Source organism: Quercus robur, chromosome 2 (genome assembly GCF_932294415.1).
Source record: "Quercus robur chromosome 2, dhQueRobu3.1, whole genome shotgun sequence".
Lineage (NCBI taxonomy): Eukaryota > Viridiplantae > Streptophyta > Magnoliopsida > Fagales > Fagaceae > Quercus > Quercus robur.
Window position 1 is genome coordinate 13,270,605 of NC_065535.1, and position 23,782 is coordinate 13,294,386.

Below are 23,782 nucleotides of genomic sequence, written 5' to 3' on the forward strand. Positions count from 1 at the left end.
TCTCTCTCCCCTCATATCTCACTCTTTGCTCTCTCAAAATGAATAAAAAAGAATATATAAATAATATTTTAATGAAGTAATAAAAAAATAGAAGTATTAATATTAGGTCTATTATATAAAATGATGTGTTAAATGCTATAAAATTGGTTTTTTAGGTACTAAATGCTAAAATTTTTAAAACACGGGATGAAAATGCTCTAAATTTCACATTTTAAAAAGCGAAAAGAATCTACCCAAAAGATCAAAACAAAAAAAAAAAAAAAAGGCAAAAAGAAAATACCTATATTCAAAACATGGATGTGAGAGAATCATTATGCTTTCAATAAACAGTCATATATAGAATTAGCCTTAAAGACCATTGGAGGATCTATTCTACAATTACATAAGAACCTAAAAGAAAAACAAGTCCATAAAAGACTCACATAACTCATTAAAACATATTAGGAGGCGTTTGATGCATACACTTAAAAATATGTCTTATTGTTTGAAAACATGTGTAAAATATGTAGGTGAAAATACGTGTAATGTAGTTTAAAAACTAAAAATTGTTATTTGAAATGATGTACCAAAAATATATGTTTTATTGTTTGAAAACATATGTAAAAATATATAGTTAAAAATACATATAATGTTGTTTAAAAATTGAAAATTGTTATTTGAAATAATGTACCAAACACCTCCTAAATCGCGTAATAAGAGAAAGAAAGCATTGGCCTTTAGACTGTAGGATGTGTTATCTTGTTGGCCAAACATGTCCCATCGTGTTCTTCTGCAGATCTTTTTATGGGCATGCAAATAAAATAGCTAATTAGGTTTTTCCTCCAGCGTTATCTCATACCCACCAACTTTTGTCCTCATTGGGCTAGAAAAAGTTACACGGACAAAATAGAAAGATTCATTCATGGGACGAAATATTAAAAGTAAAAGAATATCTACAATTGGTCCTGTAGCCGAGGATCCAAAGTTCCCGAACACCTTTTTTTTTATTTTTTCCTTCTTTTTCCTCTTCTTTTTACACTTGATGGAATCTTGGAGATGAGTTTAACACAAACAATGAAACCCCATTTGACGCCTATTTTCAACCAATTCTCACTCTCTCTCTCACTCCATTTTCAAACAGAAATGTGGTAAAGCTTTGGTTATGGAAGAAAAGAAGGCATGAAAGATAACACTAGAATATTTAGCGCTTTTACATCATCATTCTTAAAAAGGTGCAGTTAAGGTTCTATAGATACCACGCTTTTTCGGGAGCTGAGCAGAGGCTGCCAAGCACAGCTGCAATCACAAAAACACCAAACATATATACATTATTGAATCCCCTTGATTTGGTATGCAACAAAAACCAGTTCTACAAACCCAAATAAGCAGAACAAAAACATAACTTTAATTTTTACCTTCTCTTGCTGCCTTCTTAGCTTAGCGTTCTCTTCCTGTAAATGTGCAACTTCAAGTTCCAACTCATTCGTGTAAGCCTGCAAAAGATTCAAACTAGGATGAGAGTGAGAGTGAAGATCACAGCTACACATCAGTCGATAAAAAAAAAAGTTCACATACTGACTAAAAACGAAAATAGAAAAGTCAACAACACCACTTCATTCAGAAAATAAACCATATATGATATATACATGACTGTTTTAACTGTACCAAACACAGTGAGAGATAGAAAAAAGGTAAAAAGAGAGAGAGGTTCCTGTTTCCTTGCTCTAGAACGAGCGGCTGATTCTCTGTTTTTGATCATACGCTTATGTCTTCGATCGCTGGGACTATCATCATTCACTTGAGCCCTTTTGTTGCAATAAGAAGGGAATACTGAAGAAGAAGCTAAAACATCGAAGGGAGAGCTCATGAGTGAAGAAACAAACGAAGGTGTAGTAGCAGTGACAGTAGTACTGGCATGACTTTGAAATTGTGGGTTTGGCCTGATAGGAACAGTACAGGTTTCAAGGAAATCAGACCCTGAATTCAAGCTCAGTATAGTCGCTGGATGTGGAGCTAGAGAAGCCAAAAAAAGGGTCTTTTGGGCTGATGAAGGGTCATTGGGTAATGATGAGGGAGCTCTTGTTGGTGGGTCTTTGTTCAAAGGTTGAGCCAAGAAGTTTTGGAGGATCATACCACGATAAGAAGTGGTGGTGGAGGTGGTAGAATGGGAGAGGCTTTTGTTGTTGTTGTTGTTGGGATGGTTATGAAGAGAGGATAGGCCTATGTCTTTCCAAACCTCTTCCATACATTTTCTGGGTTGTGGGGTTGAAATATTGCCGGGTGAGGAAGGTGAAAAAGGTGAGGGAGAAGAGCATGTGGAGGATTTGGAGGGTGAGCTTGTGACTCTGTTGTTGTTGTTATTATGGTTGTTTCCCCCTGATGATGTCCACATGGTTCTGAGAGAGAGAGAGAGAGAGAGAGAGACGGAGAGTTGGGAAACTGAGATGATAAAGACTACAGAGAGAGAGAGAGAGGCCTGTGTTTGTTTTGACTCTAAAGGGGTATGGTCTCTAATCTATGCAATGCTTAAGTCCCATGTGATTGTGTTTAGTTTTTTTTTTTTTTTTTTTTTGAGAATGATGTGATTGTGTCTATTTAATTATAAAATATTGACATTTTTGTGAGCTGCAACGTGTATGAACCGCCGTAGTGCTTTTACTCCCTAACACGTGTATGGAGAAGAAAAATATTTTTATTCTTTTTTGTTAAATATTACGTATATTTTTCTACAAATAACTATAAATTGATGTAACTACTAACTACTAAAATGTTAAGTTACAACCAACAAAAGTTAGGAAAAAAAATGTCAAAAGGGCGCTCCTCCTCCTCGTAACCAGTTGATACCAAGTGGAGGTTCTCCTAAAGGTCCACCCGTTTCTCTCAAGTGGTGGGGGTTTATTGTGTCAGAGCACCTACACAGAATGCTAGTCGACGTTAAAATTTTATCGTATTACTGTGGTGTCTTGCGTGATAGTCACTTCACAAATATAAGTATTTATGAAGTGTGAGAGGATAAGAAATGTGAGAAAATTTTCAGGAGGAAGTTTCACACATATATACACTTAGGTTAAATTAGAGTAGAATTTCTATATTGTACATATAAAAAAATAAATTCACTTGTATTCAGTGGCGGCTCTAGGAATATTTTGGGGGCTCATTCAAATTCGTGTTAAAGAGGTTAACAAGGACCTCTTTGTAAATAATTTTTTTTCATCTTGATCATTATGATAATATTAATGAGATCTTTCGTAACCTATGATCTAAAGGAAGATTTTTTTTTTTTTTTTTAAGTCAACACGTGTTCTTTTAGATAATAAATATGAGGTAGGAGATAAATTTTGCGGTATATGTGACTTCCTTATCAAAAATTTATTCATAGTATTAGCAAGAGAATTAAAAATAAATTATAAGTTCATTGGGTATATGTTTCCTTAGTATAATGAAGATATTAATTATTATTGCTAAGATTAAATCTTGTAAATTACATATTCTCTATTACTATAATAAAGTTATTAATTATTGTTATTAAGTGAATTTTAATTATTATTACTTAGAATACTCTAATTCATTATTTATCAGTTTTTTTTTTTTACTCTTTTCAATTCTTTTATTTAACAATTCAACTCAATTGTGACAACTTACAGGTCTTTGTAATTCATTAAAGAGAATTTTGTTGTGTTTTTTACATTATTCTATTAAGAATTCAACGCAACAATATAATCATTAAAAAAAAATGTCTTCATTCTTTAGTGTCTTACGCCCCACTTCCACTGCCTTACATTTAATTTTTTTTTAGTGTTTACACTTTGCAGCTCATTTAATTGTCTATTTCTGAGATTTAAGATCAACAAATTACTAATTTTTGTTGTTGGACTTACTATTTTTTTTTTCCTTAAATTGATTTGATGTTGGTTTTTTTTTTTTTTTTTTTTTTTTTGTTTAAGAAGGCCAAGATAAATTTTAGTATTGAATTCATTTGTTCTTTGGACTTATTTTTGGGGGTTCAAAATTTTATTTTAAGGTATTCAAAACAAAAATATTTTAAAATTTTATATGTAAAAATAAATAAAAATCACAAGTCAGGGGGTTCATTTGAACCCCTGAAGTGGCGCCGCCATTGCTCATATCAATCATGCAAAGTTGTGTAAAAATGTATAGTTACAACAACAATTTTGTAAATTTATATTAACACTATTTATTTTGCATTTCATTTTTTTTATTCTTTTTTTTACATGTTCTGAGAATTAAAAAAAAAAAAAAAAAAGAGTGAATGATAGTTATTGCTTGTGAAGAAAAAGAAACAATTAAAAAAAATTGATAATTTAGTGAAATGTAGTGTAAAATAGATAATTTGATGTGAAGTGTTTTGAAAAATGAGTATAAAAAAAAATAAATAAAAAATTCTTATGTTAAAATGGATAGGAATTTTTGCACAAATTACTGCAAAAACTCTTAAACTCTTAGAGACTTACAATTGGGTCCGTTTGGATTGAACTTATTGTTGCTGAAACTGAAAACTGAAAACACTGTAGCAAAATAATTTTTAAATATGTAAATAGTACTATGGGATCATTTTTAATATTTTTTTAATGTGTAAACAGTGCAACTACAGTACATGAACAGTATTACTACAGTATGTGAACAGTGATTTTTGTCTCTGTATAGTAATTTCATGTGATTTTACTGTTCATGTGCTGGAAAAAAAAAAAAAAAAAAAAAACGCTGAAACTGAAACAGGCAAAATGCGCAATCCAAACGGCCTCTACATATTGCTTCTCTTCCATTGAAACGGGTTTTGTGCATGTGAGGTCTACACCCATTGACAGTACCATTGGCATTATCTGAATCTGGTACACAAGATAATAAATCGAAAAATGGTGTGCACGCTTTTGAGCCTAGCTATACGTGGTAAGAATTGTAAACTGTTAAGTTGTGGCCTTCTTTATATAGATAAATAGTATGATATGCATTAGAGACTCTTGGCGTTTGCATCAGAGTCCATTTTGCAATTAAAATTGTGTTTTATTTTTAATCTAACAGAATATGGTGTTTAAGACATGATATTACATATTCTTTTAGATTTATAATATTTAATTTGAATCATGAAATAAATTCATTTTCAATAGAGAATATCATTTTTTTCATTGGTGACTAAGGGACATTGCAACAACATAATGCTTAACCCAAGAGGTCATGAACAGGCTCCATTAGCACTGTCAAGAGCATTTCCCCAATAGTCTTTGCTTGTCTGTTAGGAAAATATGGCCCAATTTGTGTCAAATCAAATGTAACATTAAACTCCTTATGGGAACACCTAGGTGGTGGGTTTAATGTACTTGAAGTACATGTTGTAAATCCAAAGTTCGTAAATTTCATTTAGCACATTATTGGTCTATTGGGTTTTTTCAAGATCTCTCATGGTTAGGAGGTGGAATAATCTAACAACAAGTATGTGTATATATTTAAGTAACATTAGTATGTAAAGATTAAAGACCCAAAAATTGTGTACATCACATTGTTATTGTGTCACAAATCAAAATATCATAGTTCAATTTTAGGCTTTGTTTGTTTCGTTGTAAAAAATTGTTAAATTTTTTGGATATTTGTTTCATCATAAAGTCCGTCAAATTGAATATTTTTGGTTTACCAATAATGTAAAAGTTTGGAAAAATGTTTGGGTTTGGTCATCAATTTTGGTAATGTTTTTTTGAGAAATTGAAAAAGTTGTTATAACAGTTAATTAGTTTTTTTTTTTTTTTTTCATAAAAAATTTTCAAAAATGGTTTATTAATATATGTTCCAAGAGCACACCTTAGTAAAACCCAAAATGTTTTATGGCCAAATTTTTTGTAAAATATTCTCCAAAACATAAATGGACATAGAACCCCCCCGCTTCTTTCTTTCTCGCAGACAGAACTCCCCTCCCTTCCTTCTTTCTCACACACATGGATGTAAGTGGTGGTGAGCAATGGTTGTTGTTGCGATGGCATTGGTTTTGCGATCATTGACACGAGTAGAAATCATTGGCGCGTTGAGCTTCGTGGTCAAAGTTGAGGGATGGCATGAAGGATTCACAGTCAATGTTGCGAGGCGAAGTGAAGGCTTGGTAGTTGACATAGAGTTTGCAGTCGATGGTGGTGGAATGGGGTGCTATCGCTACTAAAATTGATGGCAATTTGAGGATGGGTTTCTTAGTGTTGAGCCCAACTTGACTCAAGTTCAATCCTACAAGCCAGGTTTGCTTCAATCTACTGGGTTTCTGCTGGTGGATCTAGTGAGTTTTTGCCAATAATGGACTAGGTTGTGAGAAGAGATTTTTTTATTTTTTCATTTTACGTCACGCCAAACACTTGAATGTTTTTCTGAGCATTTTAAAGAATGCAATCAAACACCAACTAAAAACATTTTTACAAAGAAACAAGTAGAGCATTAGTTTTACTCATTCTGTCAATTGCATGCAGTGAAAACGTGGTGAAGAATGAAAGTGTTAGAATTATTGGTTAAATGATAAATTTACCATATACTAACAGTTTAAACTCTTGGGACAATCGGTAATATAACATGGTATCAGAGCATGAGATCCTGAGTTTGATTCACACATGTTGGATCTCACCTATTAAAATGTAGTTTCGGCCCATACATGAGAGAGAGTGTTAGAAGTATTCATGCTCACACAACTATTGTCAAAGGTTAGATAAAGTGCCAAATCAATGGTTCCTTGTAATATTTTTGTTTGAAATCTAGAACAAACGTACCAATCACTTTTGAAAGAATTTTGAGTATACGGATTTTGATCCCAATATAAGCATTCACAATTAGTTATGGCAAAATTCTCTATTTTAGACCACCAAAAATTCACATTTTCTACTTTACATAATCACTTGTACAACACATATTACATCTCATTCTTCAATTATTATTATTATTATTATTTTGAGTTCTATTACTTTGTTGGGTGAAAGATATTATATAAAAATGTTGCTTTATAAAAATTGCGAGGATAACTGAGAACACTGTTTATACCCACTTTTTATTTATTTATTGGAGCTTGATTTCTCCTTTTTACAAAACCGACTTTTCTCTCTTTTTCATATTTTGCTTGTTTTTGTTGACTCAAGATTTTCAACATGGCTACATATACCAAAATTGCTACCAACGACTAAGGTTTCTTCTTTTATTTTTATTTTTATTTTTTCACTAAACATCAATGGCTAGGTTTCACTTTAAAAGTTAAGGGTTTCGTAACTGAATTGATACCTCCTCATGCACAAATAAGAATGGCAACAAATTGGGTTTGAGGCAGGTTTCTTTATGCCCAAACTTGACCCTCAAAACCCGAATTTGCCCCATTAACTAAACGAGTTTTTTTTTTTTACCCCTTAAACTTGCCTTGTTAGGCCCCCGCGGGCCTTGCCATGCCACTTCAAGGCCTAATCTAAAGCCCCTAGTCCGTGGTCCAATCCATGACTCAATCTTAAAAAAAAAAAAAAAAAAAATCAATTTTATGTTTTCCTGATTTCTCTTCCAATAATTTCAGCTTTATGATTTTCACTTTCAAAATCACAAACACAAACATAAACAAAAACTAACATTTAACAATAAAATAAATTGTAAATAATAAACATTCATTAATGAAATTAAAAAAAAAAAAAAGTAAAACCTTGAGATTCATAGCCTTGAGAGAGGAAATGAACCCAATAAAAATAAAATAAAATGGAGAACTATTGGCCTAAGCTCTCCCTCTCTATTCTCCATCTCTTTCTCCTACTCGGCCTCTCTTTATCTCAGACCACCAAGTCTTTATCTTCGATCACTATCGCCATCATCGACGGTGATTGTAGCCATCAATCCAACCTTTAGGCCGAAGCCTAGGCCTAACCTCAATACGACCAAGAGCTCCTCTGATCATCATCAAAGTGTCTCTTATTGGCCTAAACCTCGCACATCTCTCTCCGATCTAACCTCTGTGTTTCTTCGTGACAAACAGCAACCACCATGTGATGAGAATGGGGGTGAGGGTGGGTCAGTGAGTGAATGAAAGTGAGGGTAATTGGGTGAGGGGTGACTGAGAGAAAAAAATTGAGAAAATAAGAGTGAGAGTGTGTGAGGGAAAGGTAAGGGGCAACTAAATGGGTTGAGAAAGAATTGATAAAGTTAGGGTTCAAGTTCAAGACAGGTATTACTAATACCCGCAACCTAATCCGAACCCACTTCAAGTTAGATAATTAAAACCCAAACTTGACCCTAATGTTTCACAGGTCAAGTTTGGATGATTTTGACATCCCTACGCACAAAGTTCTTAGAGATTTAGGAGAGAAAAATATTTGAGTTGAAGATTAGTAGTATATTGTAATTATCTCTAACAAATAGTGCATTCATGAAAAAAGCACTTAAGCTTATTCATAGCTAATTGCCCTCCATTACAAGAAGCCTAGACAGAAAGTACATTCATGGTCCACGTATCATTAAAGAGAAGCCATTTTCCTTGCTTATTTTTTGTCGTGCCCGCCTTCCATTATTTAAAAAATCCATTGGAGTCACCAAAGGAGTAATTTTGCATTTTATGCCTCTATCAAGTTATTTTCTGTTAACCGTAGAAAAAGGGTTTTTGTTGAACAATGTCCAATAATTTTAGTTGCACCAAGCAATATTAAATACAAAAAGTTTCCATAAGAAACATAAGAAAATTCAATATTGAGAAGGATAATTCTTAGATACTCCTGAAATATAATGAAATAACACTTATTCCTCTCACATTTATGATAGATCCCACAACGAATTTAATGAATAAACCTCACTATAAATGTAAAAGAAGAAAACACCATTTATCATACTCTGAGAATACCTAAAAACACCTAAGAACTACTTTGTTGAGACTCGAGATACATGAGGACACACTAAACCAACCAACTTCATAAAAAATACATGAAGTGTGCATTTGCATAGCAAACGCGGCAAGTGTTTTGCTTTTTTTCCTTAGTCCCACATACGGACCAATAAGTTTGAAAAAACGCAAATATAACTTTAAAACTAAGTCCCATGAACACTATTCTTAGTTTAAAAATTATTTTGCTATATATAGTGTTTTTAGTAATAAATTCTTAATTTTCAGCAATAAGCAGTATCCAAACAGACTCAAAGTCCAAAACTTGTGAATTAGCTCTATATATCTCAAATGAGACTTTCCTGCTGAGAAAATTGTAATGTGTTCAAAACCCACTGAATGCCTGTAACTTACCAGTAAAAAAAATTAATGCTCAAAACTTGAATAAAATACTCAAAGACCAGAGAACAAAACTAGGCCTGAGCATAAGCATTATCACCTGCAAATACTTGATACGTTTTGTATACCAGAGAAGAAAAACGTGATAAGCTTTGACAATAATCATATAGCAACCATGGAACATAGGGCATGATACATCTAAGTACTAATAAATACACTAAACAAACACGAATATTGCAGCCTGAAACAAACATCCAAGACCACTGACAATCACAACTTAAGCTAAAAAATTATCAAACCTTCCATGACAAATTTCAGCCTAAATGAAAAGCTTGGCAAAATTCCTAAAAAAAAGAAAAAAGGTTACATTAAAAAGGTAACAAAATGTAATTATGTATATGACAAGAAATAATAAATTAAAAAAAAATGACAAAAAAAGAAGAAAAAAAAGAGTCAAAGTCTGGGAAAATACAGATAGGAGAAATTCAAGCAAGGTCCAACGACCCTGTTTCTGGCAACCAAAGTATGCACTGCAATTCAAATCCCCCCTTCCTCTGTTTCACTAGACAGTTGTTTTGATTGAATCCAGGACACGTTCATGGGGAAACATCTTAAATTTAGATATCCAGAATGTTTTACCCACCAATGCCACCGGAAAGCACCAGAAATTTAAAAGACAAACATCCACACCAAAACCAAGCTATACAACCCAGCAACCTCATCATTCTGCCTGAACCAATAATCTAAGTACTCTCTGTCTCACTCTCTTCTCATTCTTTATCTTTAGACAATAATTTATAGATAAATCTTATTCTGTATTCCTCTACTAGCCTCATCAAAATACTGCCAAAACCAGTCCAAGTGACTGAGTAACAAAAGAAAATATCCCACAACTTCATTAAAACCCTCACTCCCCATTTCCTCCCAAAGCCCTCCAAAAATAGAAGCGCACTACTCTGAAAAGATTTTTCTTGAATTTTTTTGGGGGACATATATTGATCAGTTCCCGCTTGAGTCGGTGTTTTGAGTATCCTCCCCATTGGGGAGTTGTGACTGGCCAATAGATTCTGTTATACAACTTCCTGCAACAGCGTCAGAGTTAGGGTCTGCTTTACCTGTCACACTACTTTGGTTTGTATCCACTTCCTCCACTGTGATCTTCTGCAAAGAAGTTGCCAGCATATCATAACTTGATTTATTAGGAGACACTGAGCCTGAGTCAGAGGGAATCCGAGAAGAAGCTGGTATCCATTTGTTCCACTCATTGAGCCTCCTCACCTTGTCATCCTACAGCAATTTCAATAAAGAGACAGAGCAGCAATTCAAAATGACTGTAATTCAGCAAATTGTTGCTTTTTGTTTGCCAAGATGGTGCAGTGTCTCTGTTGCATCGGTCCATATTCCAATAGATGAATTCTAGATTTTAATTGAATAAAAAACGTGACTCCAACATTATGTTACAGACTGTAGAAATCCAATATAACAAATGGCAGAAGATGCAGTCAAAAGAAGTTTAAAATGATAAAGAAATTTACCTGTACTTCCACAATGGTTGAAGATCTCAAGGAATCCAATATTAACTGGACGTTAGTTGTCAAACTCCTTACCTGCATGAAGCCATAAAAACAAAATGTATCAATGCAAGGACAACTGAAACTGGGAAAAGAAATGGAAAGCCAAAGCTTGGAAATCTTTTTTTTTGGGGGGGGGGGGGGGGGGGGGGGGCAAGACTATCCATCTTTGAGACCATGGGCCTCAACGTTAACTACAATCAGAACCTTTTATTTCTGGCATAATGGCGGTGGACGGTAACAAAATATTACGGTCGTGTAACATGGGGGGGGGGGGAGGGTTTTCAGGATGAGAGGCCTGCATGAAAAGTAGAAGGAAAGCATGACATTTCCTTCTATCTGATACAAAATCAGCTTGTCCACTGGAAACTACATGGCCATTACCTAAAATAGGTCCTACCAAAAAGGGTCTTGGAAGATATCTAACTATGGCTGAATCTTTACTATCATCAATTAGATTTAAAATTTAAAAATTATTTGCAGTTAGGTCTAGCTTGAAACTTCTAATCCCTTACGTAGAGATATCATGTTAGGCCACATGAAAAGTTTGTCAAATGTAAGGGCAACTGATACTGGAAAAAAAAAATGTAAAGCCAAAGGTGGGAAATAAGTTGGATTCAAATGTAAAACAGGAAGCATGGGAGAAATGTTACAATTTAGACTGAGAGGGCTGCATGAAAAGTAAAAGGAGAGCAAAAATAAAATTAATGACATTTCCTTATATCTGATATATGATCAGATCGTCCACTGGAAACTACATGGCCATTAGCAAAAATTGGTCCTGCCAAAAAGGGACTTGGAAGATATCTAATCATGGCCCTGACTCCTTACTATCATCAATTAGATTTAAATTAAAAAATTATTTGCAGTTATATCTAGTTTAAAACCTCTAATCCCCTAAGTAGAGGATATCATGTGAGGCCACATGAAAAGTTCGTCAACAAGTGCAGGACACCATTACATAACCCTGCACAAGTTTATACACCAAATTTTCAAGATGCCTGCACAAATCTTCAACTTAGATCATTCAGACCAATACTAAAGTGTTCACAGAAACTAATATAGTGTCTGTCCTTTGGAAACCACCATCAAAGGGTTCAACTATAGGGATTGTCTAAGATCATCATCGCATAAAAGTTATCCTTTACAATATTGCCATCAAATCTACACATACAAAGCAAAACCACTGTAATTGATACACAAACAAATTACAAGATAAATGGAGACATGACACAAGATTTAAAAATAAAAAAAGAAAAAAAAGAGAGAGAACAAGAGATTATATCATGTAACTTGCTACCACCTCAGACAATTTTAAACAATTTTGGTACCCAGTAAGTGGTGTCAAGTCAAGAGTTCAAACTGGCAAATGAATTGTGGCCTGGTGGGAGGACTTTTGTTAACAAAGCTACTTTCTCTCATAATGGGTATGGCAAAATGTGCCATATATAACTGTAAAAAATGTCTCTTACGTTGAAACAAGCAATGATAAGAAAAATGCCAAATTCATACAGTTTCAGCATAATCAACTATAATGTAAATTACACAAATTATCTCAAAATTCTTGTTCAAGAAATAGTTTTTCAAACAAGCTGATCAAGACATACAAGGGAAAACTAGTTTGCACAACACAGAGTTCCAACCTGTAATTTTATTTACAGGAAAGAAAACTATCAGGCAAAACCTAAATTTTCAAACTAAGAAATTCACTGCAAGACAACCTGCACCCCTTCCCCCCCCACCCCCAAAAAAAAAAAAAAAAAAAAAAAAAAAAAAGAGAGAGAGACCCAATTAAAAAATGACCCAAATAAGGCATGTACCAAGAATTAAACCAATTTACACTCTTCAGATCCTGAACTAGAGGTTTTTCCATGTGTCCAAAGCACAACATGAACAGAAAATTTTAAAAATAAAAATGTCACGGTTTTGCACCAGTATTAAAACTTTAATAATGAAGTGTGCAAAAGGGCTAGGATTTAATTTTAATTAGGATTTATAAGGCATAAAAGTGGGTTTTGGGTTGTATGCATATCATTAATATTCAAACTGTGAAATTTTATTTAGAATGAAGGTTATTTTTATTGTTTTCCCTAGCTGTCTTGCATGGGAGACCAGTCCTTTGGCTGTGTTTTGATTTCTATTACTTCCTCCTTGATTTTAATAGGCTAAAATATTGTGTCCCTAAAGTTTTAAAGTTTTTGAATTGAAGATTGGTAAGTGCAATATTTACAATAGTTTAGAGACGAGAAAGGAAATAACAAATTTTTTAAAGTTCGGCGATGAAAGGAGAAATTCTTGTAAAATTTAGGGATGAAAGCAATATTTTATCCATTTTAATATCTCTCATACTGATCAGATATTTTTTGTCATTTTTTCCAGCATTAAAGAGGCTGGGGGAGCATTGATGGATTTAAACTACAGATGCTAAAAAATTATATTGCCATATAGGTAAGGTGCTTGAAATCGAGAAAAAAATTAATTACTAACCATTACGATCAAAAAGTATAAACATGCTCTGTGGTTACAGACATAGCAAAATCATAATTGTGACGTCAGTAACATAAGAATAACTAAATCCAAAAACATTAAAGCTCTGTTTATTTCAGCAATAATGTTTTCTAAAAAATGAGTCATTTTCCAAAAAATATTTTCTATAAAACTACCTCATTTTCCTATGTTTGATAGCAACATTAAATGAGTTAAAAAGCAATATCTTAACTTCCCTTATTTAGCTTGCCATGAGATAAAGTTGTTTTCCAAAAAATATTAGTGAAAAACAATCTCTAAAATTAAGTCATACCTTTTCTATTGATCAAAGATAGTTTTTTCCTTTTTTTTTTTTGATGATGATGCTACCAAACATCCAAAAACACGAAAAACTATCACTCTGTTTGTTTCAGCATTAATGTTTTCTGAAAAATGGTTCATTTTATAGAAAGTATTTTTTGAAAAACTATCTCATTTTCCGGTGTTTGGTAACAACCTTGAAAATAAGCTTGAGAACATTTTATAGTGTTTGGTATGCACAAATTTTTATAACATTTCTTGTATAATTTAAAAGATGTATATATAGCATGTGTATTGTGTAAAACCACCTAATGTAATCAATATAAATATATAAAAAACCAAGAATGAATTTGGCTTCAAACTAAAATTTTGACAACAGATACAATCATAACTAGTTGTCCAACTTTTATGATCTCAAACACTTATCTTGCTCAAATATATGAATGAGAACGTAAATAATATACATATAAATATATAAATCAACCATAATTCTCATAATTCAAAATAAACAGGAACTCCATTTTGAAATAGTTCAAAATGCCACATAGGCCAAATAGTTTAACTGGCAAAATAATCTAATACAAATAGTTTGATAAATACCAAAATGCCAAATTGTTATAGAACTGTTAACCGATTTGTGAGGGGAAAAAAATAAAAACCTTATCAAAGTACAGTTATAGAGGGAAGAGACTAGAGGGAGTGACAGTGAGTCAATGAGGGTGTGAGAAGAGAGAAAAAACAAAGGGAAGAGAAAAAGTGAGAGAACTTACTGTGAAAAAGACTAAAGGCGTAAAAGAAAATATTTTTTCCTGGACCAGAAGAAGATAATATTTATAAGAGTTATGTGCTGCCTAAGAGAGATTGTTTTCCAAAAAAAAATGGAAAACAACCTATAGAGAATAAGCCTTATTTAATTACGGTTTTCCGTTGACTAAAGATAGTTCCGTTGACCCTTAACACTGAAAAATATGGAAAACTATTTTTATAAAAGGTTTTCCAATGAAACAAACAAAGCGTATCTTTACACAAGATTTTCCCTCGAAACAAACAGAGCATAATAGAAAGTCTTGTCAACTCATCTCACTCTCTCTCCAGATCAAAAGCAGCATTTTAAATAAGCTTGTAACCAGATTAGAGCAACATCATTAAGGGTAAATGGTTGAGCCACTAAAGAATTTTAAAATTTAATAAAAGCAAAAGAATTAGTTTTCATTTTTAGGAAAACCAAACCCTTTACATCTTTTTCTATACATACCATTATTAATACCAATTTATTTCCTGCGTCACAGTTACCTTTTTATAGCTTTTTTTTGGATAAGTTACCTTTTATAGCTTTCTCAAACTTTCTCAATTTCATTAGTTTATAATAATTTAAGAGCTCTTATTCTCACTACGTAAAGTGCAATTCAATGGCTCAAAAAATACCTGATATCAAGATTGGATCTTAACATAAAGCATAATGATTGTTGAAACAAGCGGATTTCAGCAATTGAAAAGGAGACAAATTCTCCATACCAACATTGGGGTCTTTGCATCTTGACTGGAGAGAGCATTACACTTTAAGGGTCCTGACATGTTACTAAATATATCAAGTAAAGGCTCTTCTTTAGTTTAACAGATAAAGCCAATCTCTGCAACTACCAAACATAATCAATTACTCAGACCAGGTCTCCTAGAGTGAACTATCATGGTATTCTTTGTATGTTTCTTGTAACTAAAAACATAAGCCTCTAAATGAACCTTCTTACACCAGTTCAAATAAAGACATAAAATTATAAAAAAGAACTGATGCATTAGCTTCAAAAAAGACCTTTTAAATTCCAATACTTAAGAAACAGTTATATACCTTTGATAGTTGACATGCTCAACTACCACCAAAATTGATAATTAATCAGAATAAAGTCAATATCCTTAAGAGATGTGGCACACAAAAATGATCAGCACAAACACAAGAACAAGACAGTCATAAAAATATTGGAATTGCTCAACCATAAGAAAACTTACTCGAGGAAAGCTCGCTATTAAAGCAATTGGTACCCAGCCCTGATCATCCATGTTTGACCTCAAATAGTCATCTTTTACCAAATTAGCATCACTGTAATGAACAAACCACAATGGTACATTAATTAATTTCAAAATAGACTAAAGAAGAGAAGTTAAAGTACATAGATAAGGTAAACTAATCATCAATGGAAAAAGGCTGACAGTGCCTATCTGGTTAACTAGATTCATAAGTACCTGAAATAATAATCTATCTGCTTGAGTAGCAAAACGGGCAGAGGTTCTGTAACAGGGATATATAATGGCGGTTGATGAGGAATTATTGGTCTATGGCTGTAGGGTTCCACTGGCAGTTGAGGTATATAGTAGAACTCTGAAAAAGAGTAGAGATGTTAGTTGCACATTTACAAATAATAAAAACAGATTTATCAAACAAAAAAAACCTCCTAGCATGAAGGTTTTAGGAACAAAAGAAAGTAAACTCACCTGCATAACCCATGGGGTTGACAAAGGGTCTCATTGGGGGAGGCGTAACATATGCAGTTGTGTTAGGTGGTGTTGGCCTAACATAGGGCCTTAAAGGAGCTCTCTGTGGCTGCAAGTGAGCATCTCTGGTATTTGAATAATTCCCACGCTCTTGATCCCTCCTACCTCCATGATTGTTATGGTAGGAGCCATCCCCACGTTGATGATTCCCAAAGTTTCCCCTACGGGAGGGATTCCGATGATCATTCACGGAATGTGATGGAGACACATATCCTCCAGCTGGTCTGTTCTCCCAATTACTACCCCGATAAGGAAACTCCCTATGAGAAGGATCAGGCACTGCTTGCACCATATTAGGATAGCCATTCTGAGGTATCGAATATACAGGAAACGGTGGTGGCGGTGGTGGTGGTGGAGGATGAGGATGAGTAAAGCCGCTCTGTGAAGGCCCACTCCTGTTGTTGCCACCACCACCACCACCTCGCTTCATAGATCTTTGTCGAGTTGGCAATGGATGGTTTGCATTAGAATTAGAATTAGAATTCCCAGCAGCATTAGTAGTAGTAGTAGCAACTTGTTTCTTCGGCGAATGTGGAACAACAGGTCCCTAGTTCAAAACAACAAGATGTCATTCTCGGAAATGTGAAATGACTGTTTAACTAAACCTCAATCTTTAAAACTTACACTCTTTTTATAGCAACAATATCAAGTTGCAAAGTAAAATTCTAATTCTGAAAATCTAATATATGTACATTTGCCTTGTCTAATTCCTTATTAACCTAAAACGTCCCCAACAATTATTTTCCTTAATTAGGTAAACTTTTTATTACTGAAAAGCCCAGAATAGGAAAAAAAAATATTTACGCATAATCTTCAATATTCCGTTACCTTTCCTTTTCCTTTGGTTTCTGGGGAACCAAACATCAAAAAAACTAAACATAATAATATTCAAGATTCTATTTTTTTTTTTTTTTTTTTTCTCTCAGATTTCTCGGGAGCCAAACATTGATTGGAAATCCAAACCTGAGAAGTAGAGAGTGGTGAATCGGAGAGAGTCTTCGAAGTCGAATCGGCAGACGATTTAGGCGAAGCCTTAGTGGACTCAGACAGAGCGGGCCAAGAACACGCGCCCATTACAGGACTGACCTCAACGACGCCGCCGTTTGAGGGCGCGTTTGAGGGTTTGTTCCAAGCGAGCTTCTTTGGGCGAGCCGCATTGCCGTCATTACCACCATCGGAGCCCTCGCCGGCATCCGGTGGTGGTGACGGTGAAGCCATCTTCGGAGGAGAGGAATCGGAGAGCGGAGACACTAGTTCCGGTTGAGAAACCGAAAGCTGAGTTTGATGATGATGAACGGCCGATATTGATTCCGATTCGCCTCGTACAACTTGTGCCCACGCATTTTTTCGCCGGAACTGTGGACTGTTAATACTTTCACCGCCGCCGGGAATTTGAGGACTTGACGGAGAATCGGCGGTGGTAGCCATTAGGGTTTGAAAGTTAAAAATACAACAAAATTGCAAAGAAAATATTGATTTAGTATATAACAAGGAAAAAATAAATAGTTTAACAAAAAAAACCAATTAACTGATTAATTAACTAATTAATCAAATTAGAGAGAGAGAGCGAAAGAGAAAGAACTAGGGCTCTTATAATATAAGAATGCACAATATTTGATAGACTTATGACGGATCTTGCACGTGATACGCACGAGCTTCAGCCGTCTAAACAAAAAGAAAAGGCAGCGATCTCTCTGTTTCTCTCTCTCTTTCTCTTTCTCTTTCTCTTTCTCTCTGGGTGGGGGTGTATTTGTTGGTGATGTTTGTTTTGGGAAGCAGGTTTTTGTTGTAAAAACTTCAATTTACGAAAAGAGGCTATAGGTTTTGGTTTTCATACTGTTATGGACCACTCTATTTATATATACCACACCCCATTGGTTTCAAGGGCTTTGTACGAACCACAATTACAATATCACCCTTTTTTTTTTTTTTTTTTTTTTTACGCGTTTAGGAATTTGCTTATGTTTTTTTTTCTAATTTTGAAAAAAAGAAAAAAAAGTCACTCTAATATCTCTAACTCTTATGTAGTTCCAATACTTCAAGTTCTTTCCTTCTTATCAATGTGAAATGAAATCTATGAATTTTTAGAGACCTAATGATAATTTTTTTTAAATAATTAATCTTAAGAAAGTAAATAATTTATGTTTATAAAAAATGAGAACTGATTGACAAAATAGGGTTGGTACTAGAGTTTGTCCGGGTGTTTTCTGCAAAAACTATATTGAAGATAGGAATCATTTATTGTTTAAGTTCTCGTTTGTTCTTAGCAATGTGAAATAACATTTATGAAGATTTAGAAGACCTAATGATAAGTTTTTTTTTTACTAATGAATCTTAACAAAGTAAATAATTTATGTCTATAAAAGATGAGTATTGATTGGCAAAATAGGGTTACACTGGAGTCTGTCTGTGTGTTTTCTGTAGAAACTGTCTTGAAGATATGAATCACTTATTGTTTGAGTATACATTTGGTAAAAGAATTTAGGGTAGTGTTATGAATTTCTACCTTATATCAGATTCTAAAATTGAATGGGATGACCTAGTAGCATGAAAACTTGCTCATTGGAGTCTGTCTGTGTGTTTTCTGCAGAAACTGTCGTGAAGATATGAATCACTTATTGTTTGAGTATACATTTGGTAAAAGAATTTAGGGTAGTGTTATGAATTTCTACCTTATATCAGATTCTAAAATTGAATGGGATGACCTGGTAGCACGAAAACTTGCTCACGTAAAAGGCAAAAGCTTGACAATCTCTGTTTTTAAATTGGCTTGGTGGTTTTTGCTCACGTAAAATCAAAATTTATTTCCTTCTTGGCAATATGAAATGACATCTATGAAGATTTAGGAGACCTAATAATAATAATTTGTTTGCTAATTAATCTCAACTAAGTAAAAAATTTATATTTATAAAAGATAAGAACTGATTGGCAAAATAGGGTTACACCGAATTCTATCTATGTGTTTTCTGCATAAATTGTCTTGGAGATATGAATCACTTATTGTTTGAGTACCCATTTGCTAAAAGAATTTGGGATAGTGTAATAAATTTCTACCTTGTATCGATTCCGAATTTGAATGGGATGACCTTGTAGCATGGGAAATTGCTCACGTAAAAGGCAAAAGCTCGATCTTTGTTTTTAAATTGGCTTGGTGGTTTTCTCTCATGTAAAAGCAAAAGTTAGTTCCTTCTTGGCAATGTGCAATGACATCTATGAAGATTAAGGAGACCTAATAATAATATTTTTTTTCTAATTAATCTTAACAAAATAAATAATTTATATTTATAAAATATGAGAATTGATTGGCAAATAGTGTTACAGTAGAGTTTGTCTGTGTGTTTTCTGCATAAACTATCTCGAAGAGAGGAATCACTTATTGTTTGAGTACTCATTTGCTAAAAGAATTTAGGATAGTGTTATGAATTTTTGCCCTATTTCATATTCTAAATTTGAATGGGATGACTTGGTAGCACGAGAACTTGCTCACGTAAAAGGAAAAAACTTGACGTTCTCTGCTTTTAAATTGGCTTGGTGGATTTCTCTCACATAAAAGCAAAAGTTATTTCCTTCTTCGTAATGTGAATTGACATCTATGAAGATTCAAGAGAACTAAAGATAATATTTTCTTTACCAACTAATCTTTAAAAAGTAAAAATTTTATATTTATAAAAAAAATGAGATCTGATTGGCAAAGGGTTAAATTGGTAATTGTCTGTGTTTTCTGCGTAAATTGCCTTAAATTTATGAATCACCCAGTGTTTGAGTACCCATTTGCTAAAAGAATTTGGAATAGTGTTATGAATTTCTACCTTGTATTACATCCTGAATTTGAATGGGATGAGCTAGTAGCATGGGAGCTTGCTCAAGTAAAAGGCAAAAGCTTGATAGTCTCTGTTTTTAAATTCCTATATGGTTGCAAAGGAATGCCATTATGCATGCTAGTATAGTTTGGTTTGATGAGCAAATTCTTAAAAGCTTTAGGAGAGATATTAGAGCTCAACTAGACTTCAAATCAAAGTTCCAATATCTACAATAAACTGCATTATCTGCAAAAAGTGTTATTGGTGTAGTGGTGCTGGTGTTTTGTTTATGTTGTACTTTTGTTTAGGAATGGTCAATGATTGGACTATTGCTCCTATGTACTAGACCCGTTAGGATTATGGTATGTGTTCACTTTGGGCCATGTGTCATGATCTCGACAAGTCTAGTATACAAGAGTACTAAACCTAAGCCAAGTCCATTTAGAAATTTAAGTATTTAGGGTTTTCCTTTTTTACTAAATTAATTTTGGAAAAAATAAGAGTCACTCCAAGTCTCTAACTCTTATGTAGTTCCAATACTTAAAGTTATTTCCTTCTTGGCAATGTGAAATGATGACTATGAAGATTTAGAAATTATGAGACCTGGTAATAAATTTTGTTACTAATTAATCTAAACAAAGTAAATAATTTATATTTATAAAAAATGAGAACTAATTGGCAAAATAGGGTTTCACTGAAGATTGCTTTTGTGTGTTTTTTGCATAATCTGTGTTGAAGGTAGGAATCAGTTATTGTTTGGGTATCCATTTTCTAAAAGATTTTAGGATAGTGTTATGAATTTCTACCTTCTACAATATCCCAAATTTGAATGGGATGACCTAGTAGCACGGGTGCTTACTCACGTAAAAGGCAAAAACTTGAATCTCTTTTTAAATTGGTTTGGTGGTTATCTCTACCATATATGGCTCCAAAAGGAATGTCATTGTGCATGCTAGCACAATCCGGTAAGATAAGCAAAATCTAAAATGCATTGGAAGAGATATTAGAGCTCAAATAGATTTCTAGTTTTTTGCAATGAACTATACTATTTGCAAAAAGTGTTATTGGTACAATGGTGCTAGTGTTTTGCTTATGACACGTGTCTACTTTGGATCATGTGCCATGATTTTGATGGGTTCAGTGTATAGGAGCGCTGGATCCAAGCTAAATCCGTTTAGAAACATAGTAATTTGTTCTTTGTATTGATTTGGTGTAGAGATTTGTCTTTAATGCAGGGGGGAGAGAAAGATCTGATTACTATTCTCTTGTAAAATTCATTTAGTCTTTTTATCGGTAAGTTTCATTAATATTTAAACTATTCTTTTAATTTTATTTTGCATCATAATCTTACAAGAAGAAAAAAAGTATTATCAAACTATAATTAGATGCATTTGAATACCAAAAAAAAAATCCAAAGATGTTATGTTAAATGGTGATTAACAAGATAAATTATTATAATTTTGTTATATCTTCTTGGCATTGTGAAATGACATCTATGAATCTCAGGAGACCTAATAGTAATTTTTCTTTAGCTAATTAAACTTAAAAAAATTATATTATTTATATTTATAAAAAAAGGAGAATTGATTGCTTATAATTATATCTCATAAAATTATTTGATTTTTTTGGGTACTTTATATAACATTAAAACAATTGAGCTTATAATTTTATTTTTCCATCATATTCTTATGAGAAGGAAAAATGTTATCAAGTCCGTTTGTTTCAATGAAAATCTTTATGTGAAGATAGATTCGTTTTTTTGTGTTTGGTAGTATCGGGAAAAAAAAAGTCAAAGGAAATCTATCTATTGACTTACCATATTTAGTTTGGTATGAGATAAAGTTGTTTTGAAAAAGAAATTCTTGAAAACAACTCTATCTCACTCTAAGCTATATAAGGAAAGTAAAATGGTAGTTTTTCAACTCATTTTAAAATTATTACCAAATATTGCAAAATGCAATAAATTTAATGCTTTTTGGAAAATAATTCATTTTTTCAGTGGAGCAATACCTTTGAATACCAAAAAAAAAAAAAAAATCAAAAGTATATTAAATGGTGATTAGCATGTATTATGATTGTAAGGGTGATAGGCCCAGTAGTATATATTTATGTATATATTGGGCCGGGGGTCCAATCCGAGTACATTAAGTAGTCCAAGGATTAGTAAACACTGTCATAAAAATCCGTATTAGTGAGTGAAGAGGAGAGGTCTGATCATGATTGTCCAAGAGGGCGGTCCAAGGATGAATGCTTCCTCGGCTGAGCAAACCTGAGGTTAGAAGGTGCGGTCTGTCATCAAGAGTAACGTTCCGGACAATTCCACTAGTGAGGATAAGTATCAGGAAGGAACAGAATAGAGGGAGGTTATGAAATATCTAAGGGAAAGCTGCTACCACCGCATTGAATACTCTGCAGCTAACTCTTTGGCCGCATTAATGAGGAAGTGATACTTGAACAGTAGTTTTCAGCCTTACAGCTACTCTCCAAAGACTTCAGGAAGGTGTTGATGTGACATAGATCAACACTAACAATCTAATCTACATGTGGAGGACAAAGATGAAAGGAGGAAGATAATATAAAATAGAAGGGAGGTTCTGAGAGAAAGGGATCGGAGAATTGAGAGAGAAATACTGTAGCAATAAGAGCTGTACTTGTAATCAATTTCAAGAATTATATACAAGAACTGATCTCCTCGGACTGTGCCGATGACGATTTTCTTTAGATAAAACCAGTCTATTTTTACTTTATTGTCATTTGAATCCACTATAATTGCTACCCAACTCATTAGAGCCTAGTTTTCCAACCCACTTTCTACAAATTTATTGTATTAGGCTCTTTGGGCCTAGATCCTTTTACCTTTTGGGCTTAGGACTCAAATTGCGTCTTTACAATGATCTTGTTATAACACCTTGTTATCTTCTTTTTCTTTTTAATTTTTATTTATTTAAAGAATCAACATCTTGTTATCGTGATCCTTCTGTGAAGAATACTTTTCATTTTCATCATTCACGTAGCAAATATTAGTTCAGAATTTTGTGTCGTAGATATTAGTAATTTACTTTAGAAATAACACATGAGTTCGCTTAAACAAAGTTAATTATATAACTCGCAAAGATGTGTGTATATAATTTTTTTTTTTTTTTTTTGAGAAATGTGTGTATTTAATTTGTTACACATTTTTTTTTTGGTGCTCCTTAATTCCCTGTACATAATTTTTAAATGTCAGTGGCCATATGATTATTCTGTCTTCGTGATCTCTCTAATTCTTAGGTCAAAGAAGTACACGGGTTGAGGTTGACTAAAAAATTTCTTTTACATTAAATTGATGCCATTTTTAAAAACAATGTATAGAAGGGTACAAATAAATAAAATACAACAATTTTTGGGATTGAATACAACTCATAACGTAATTGGTAGATGAGTCATTGTCAATGGAAAATGGTGGAATGGACAAAGGCATATATAAACTATTCTTCTCTCCTGAATTGATGATAATTTTATACTCTGAATCTTGTAGATTATTATTATTTTTCTCTGCTATGTTGATTTTGGCTTTATCCTTCTTTTATCTCACTTTCAACTTTTGCCTCACTCCATACGTGTTTTATGTCATTTGCAAAATATTGACTTATTATTATAATTATTATAGATAGATAGTGATGGAGGAGAAGTTGAGATTTAAATTACAGATATGAAACATTACCAAAAATGTCATTATCGTTGGTCTATTATTTAAACCACAACTTTTCCATTAGTTACATATCAAATTTTGTAATTTTATAATGATAGATTTTTTTTTATAGATTGACTATCACAATTCACCTGTAGACTATTTATAATCCATTTTGAGGCTTATGCTTGAGCGAAAAAGAGAA

The 23,782-nt window shown here is 33.1% G+C and overlaps 2 protein-coding genes across 2 annotated transcripts; both read right to left on the reverse strand.

The window, feature by feature from the left end:
* Positions 1-872: 872 nt before the first annotated feature.
* Positions 873-2,496, reverse strand: LOC126712448 (protein FD-like). Its single transcript, XM_050411776.1, has 3 exons — positions 1,690-2,496; positions 1,395-1,471; positions 873-1,275 (listed from the first exon to the last, which is right to left on the reverse strand). The coding sequence occupies exons 1-3, from the start codon at positions 2,369-2,371 to the stop codon at positions 1,204-1,206; spliced, it is 831 nt and encodes a 276-aa protein (XP_050267733.1). The 5' UTR covers positions 2,372-2,496; the 3' UTR covers positions 873-1,203.
* A 6,955-nt stretch (positions 2,497-9,451) lies between these two features.
* On the reverse strand, positions 9,452-17,934 carry LOC126712449 (la-related protein 1C-like). The gene is made up of 6 exons (XM_050411777.1): positions 17,071-17,934; positions 16,048-16,654; positions 15,799-15,934; positions 15,565-15,655; positions 10,738-10,809; positions 9,452-10,489 (listed from the first exon to the last, which is right to left on the reverse strand). The coding sequence occupies exons 1-6, from the start codon at positions 17,533-17,535 to the stop codon at positions 10,202-10,204; spliced, it is 1,659 nt and encodes a 552-aa protein (XP_050267734.1). The 5' UTR covers positions 17,536-17,934; the 3' UTR covers positions 9,452-10,201.
* Positions 17,935-23,782: the final 5,848 nt, after the last annotated feature.

What these genes read in the sequence shown, in the direction of transcription:
- LOC126712448 (XM_050411776.1), bottom strand. Translation starts at nt 2,371, where the DNA reads ATGTGGACATCATCAGGGGGAAACAACCATAATAACAACAACAACAGA. An exon ending in TTCTAGAGCAAGGAAACAGG is followed by an intron (nt 1,472 to 1,689) that starts AACCTCTCTCTC and finishes ATCTTTTGCAGG; the next exon opens with CTTACACGAATGAGTTGGAA. An exon ending in TAAGAAGGCAGCAAGAGAAG is followed by an intron (nt 1,276 to 1,394) that starts GTAAAAATTAAA and finishes TTGTGATTGCAG; the next exon opens with CTGTGCTTGGCAGCCTCTGC.
- LOC126712449 (XM_050411777.1), bottom strand. Translation starts at nt 17,535, where the DNA reads ATGGCTACCACCGCCGATTCTCCGTCAAGTCCTCAAATTCCCGGCGGC. An exon ending in CACCACTCTCTACTTCTCAG is followed by an intron (nt 16,655 to 17,070) that starts GTTTGGATTTCC and finishes GTTTTGAACTAG; the next exon opens with GGACCTGTTGTTCCACATTC. An exon ending in CAACCATTGTGGAAGTACAG is followed by an intron (nt 10,490 to 10,737) that starts GTAAATTTCTTT and finishes AAATTGCTGTAG; the next exon opens with GATGACAAGGTGAGGAGGCT.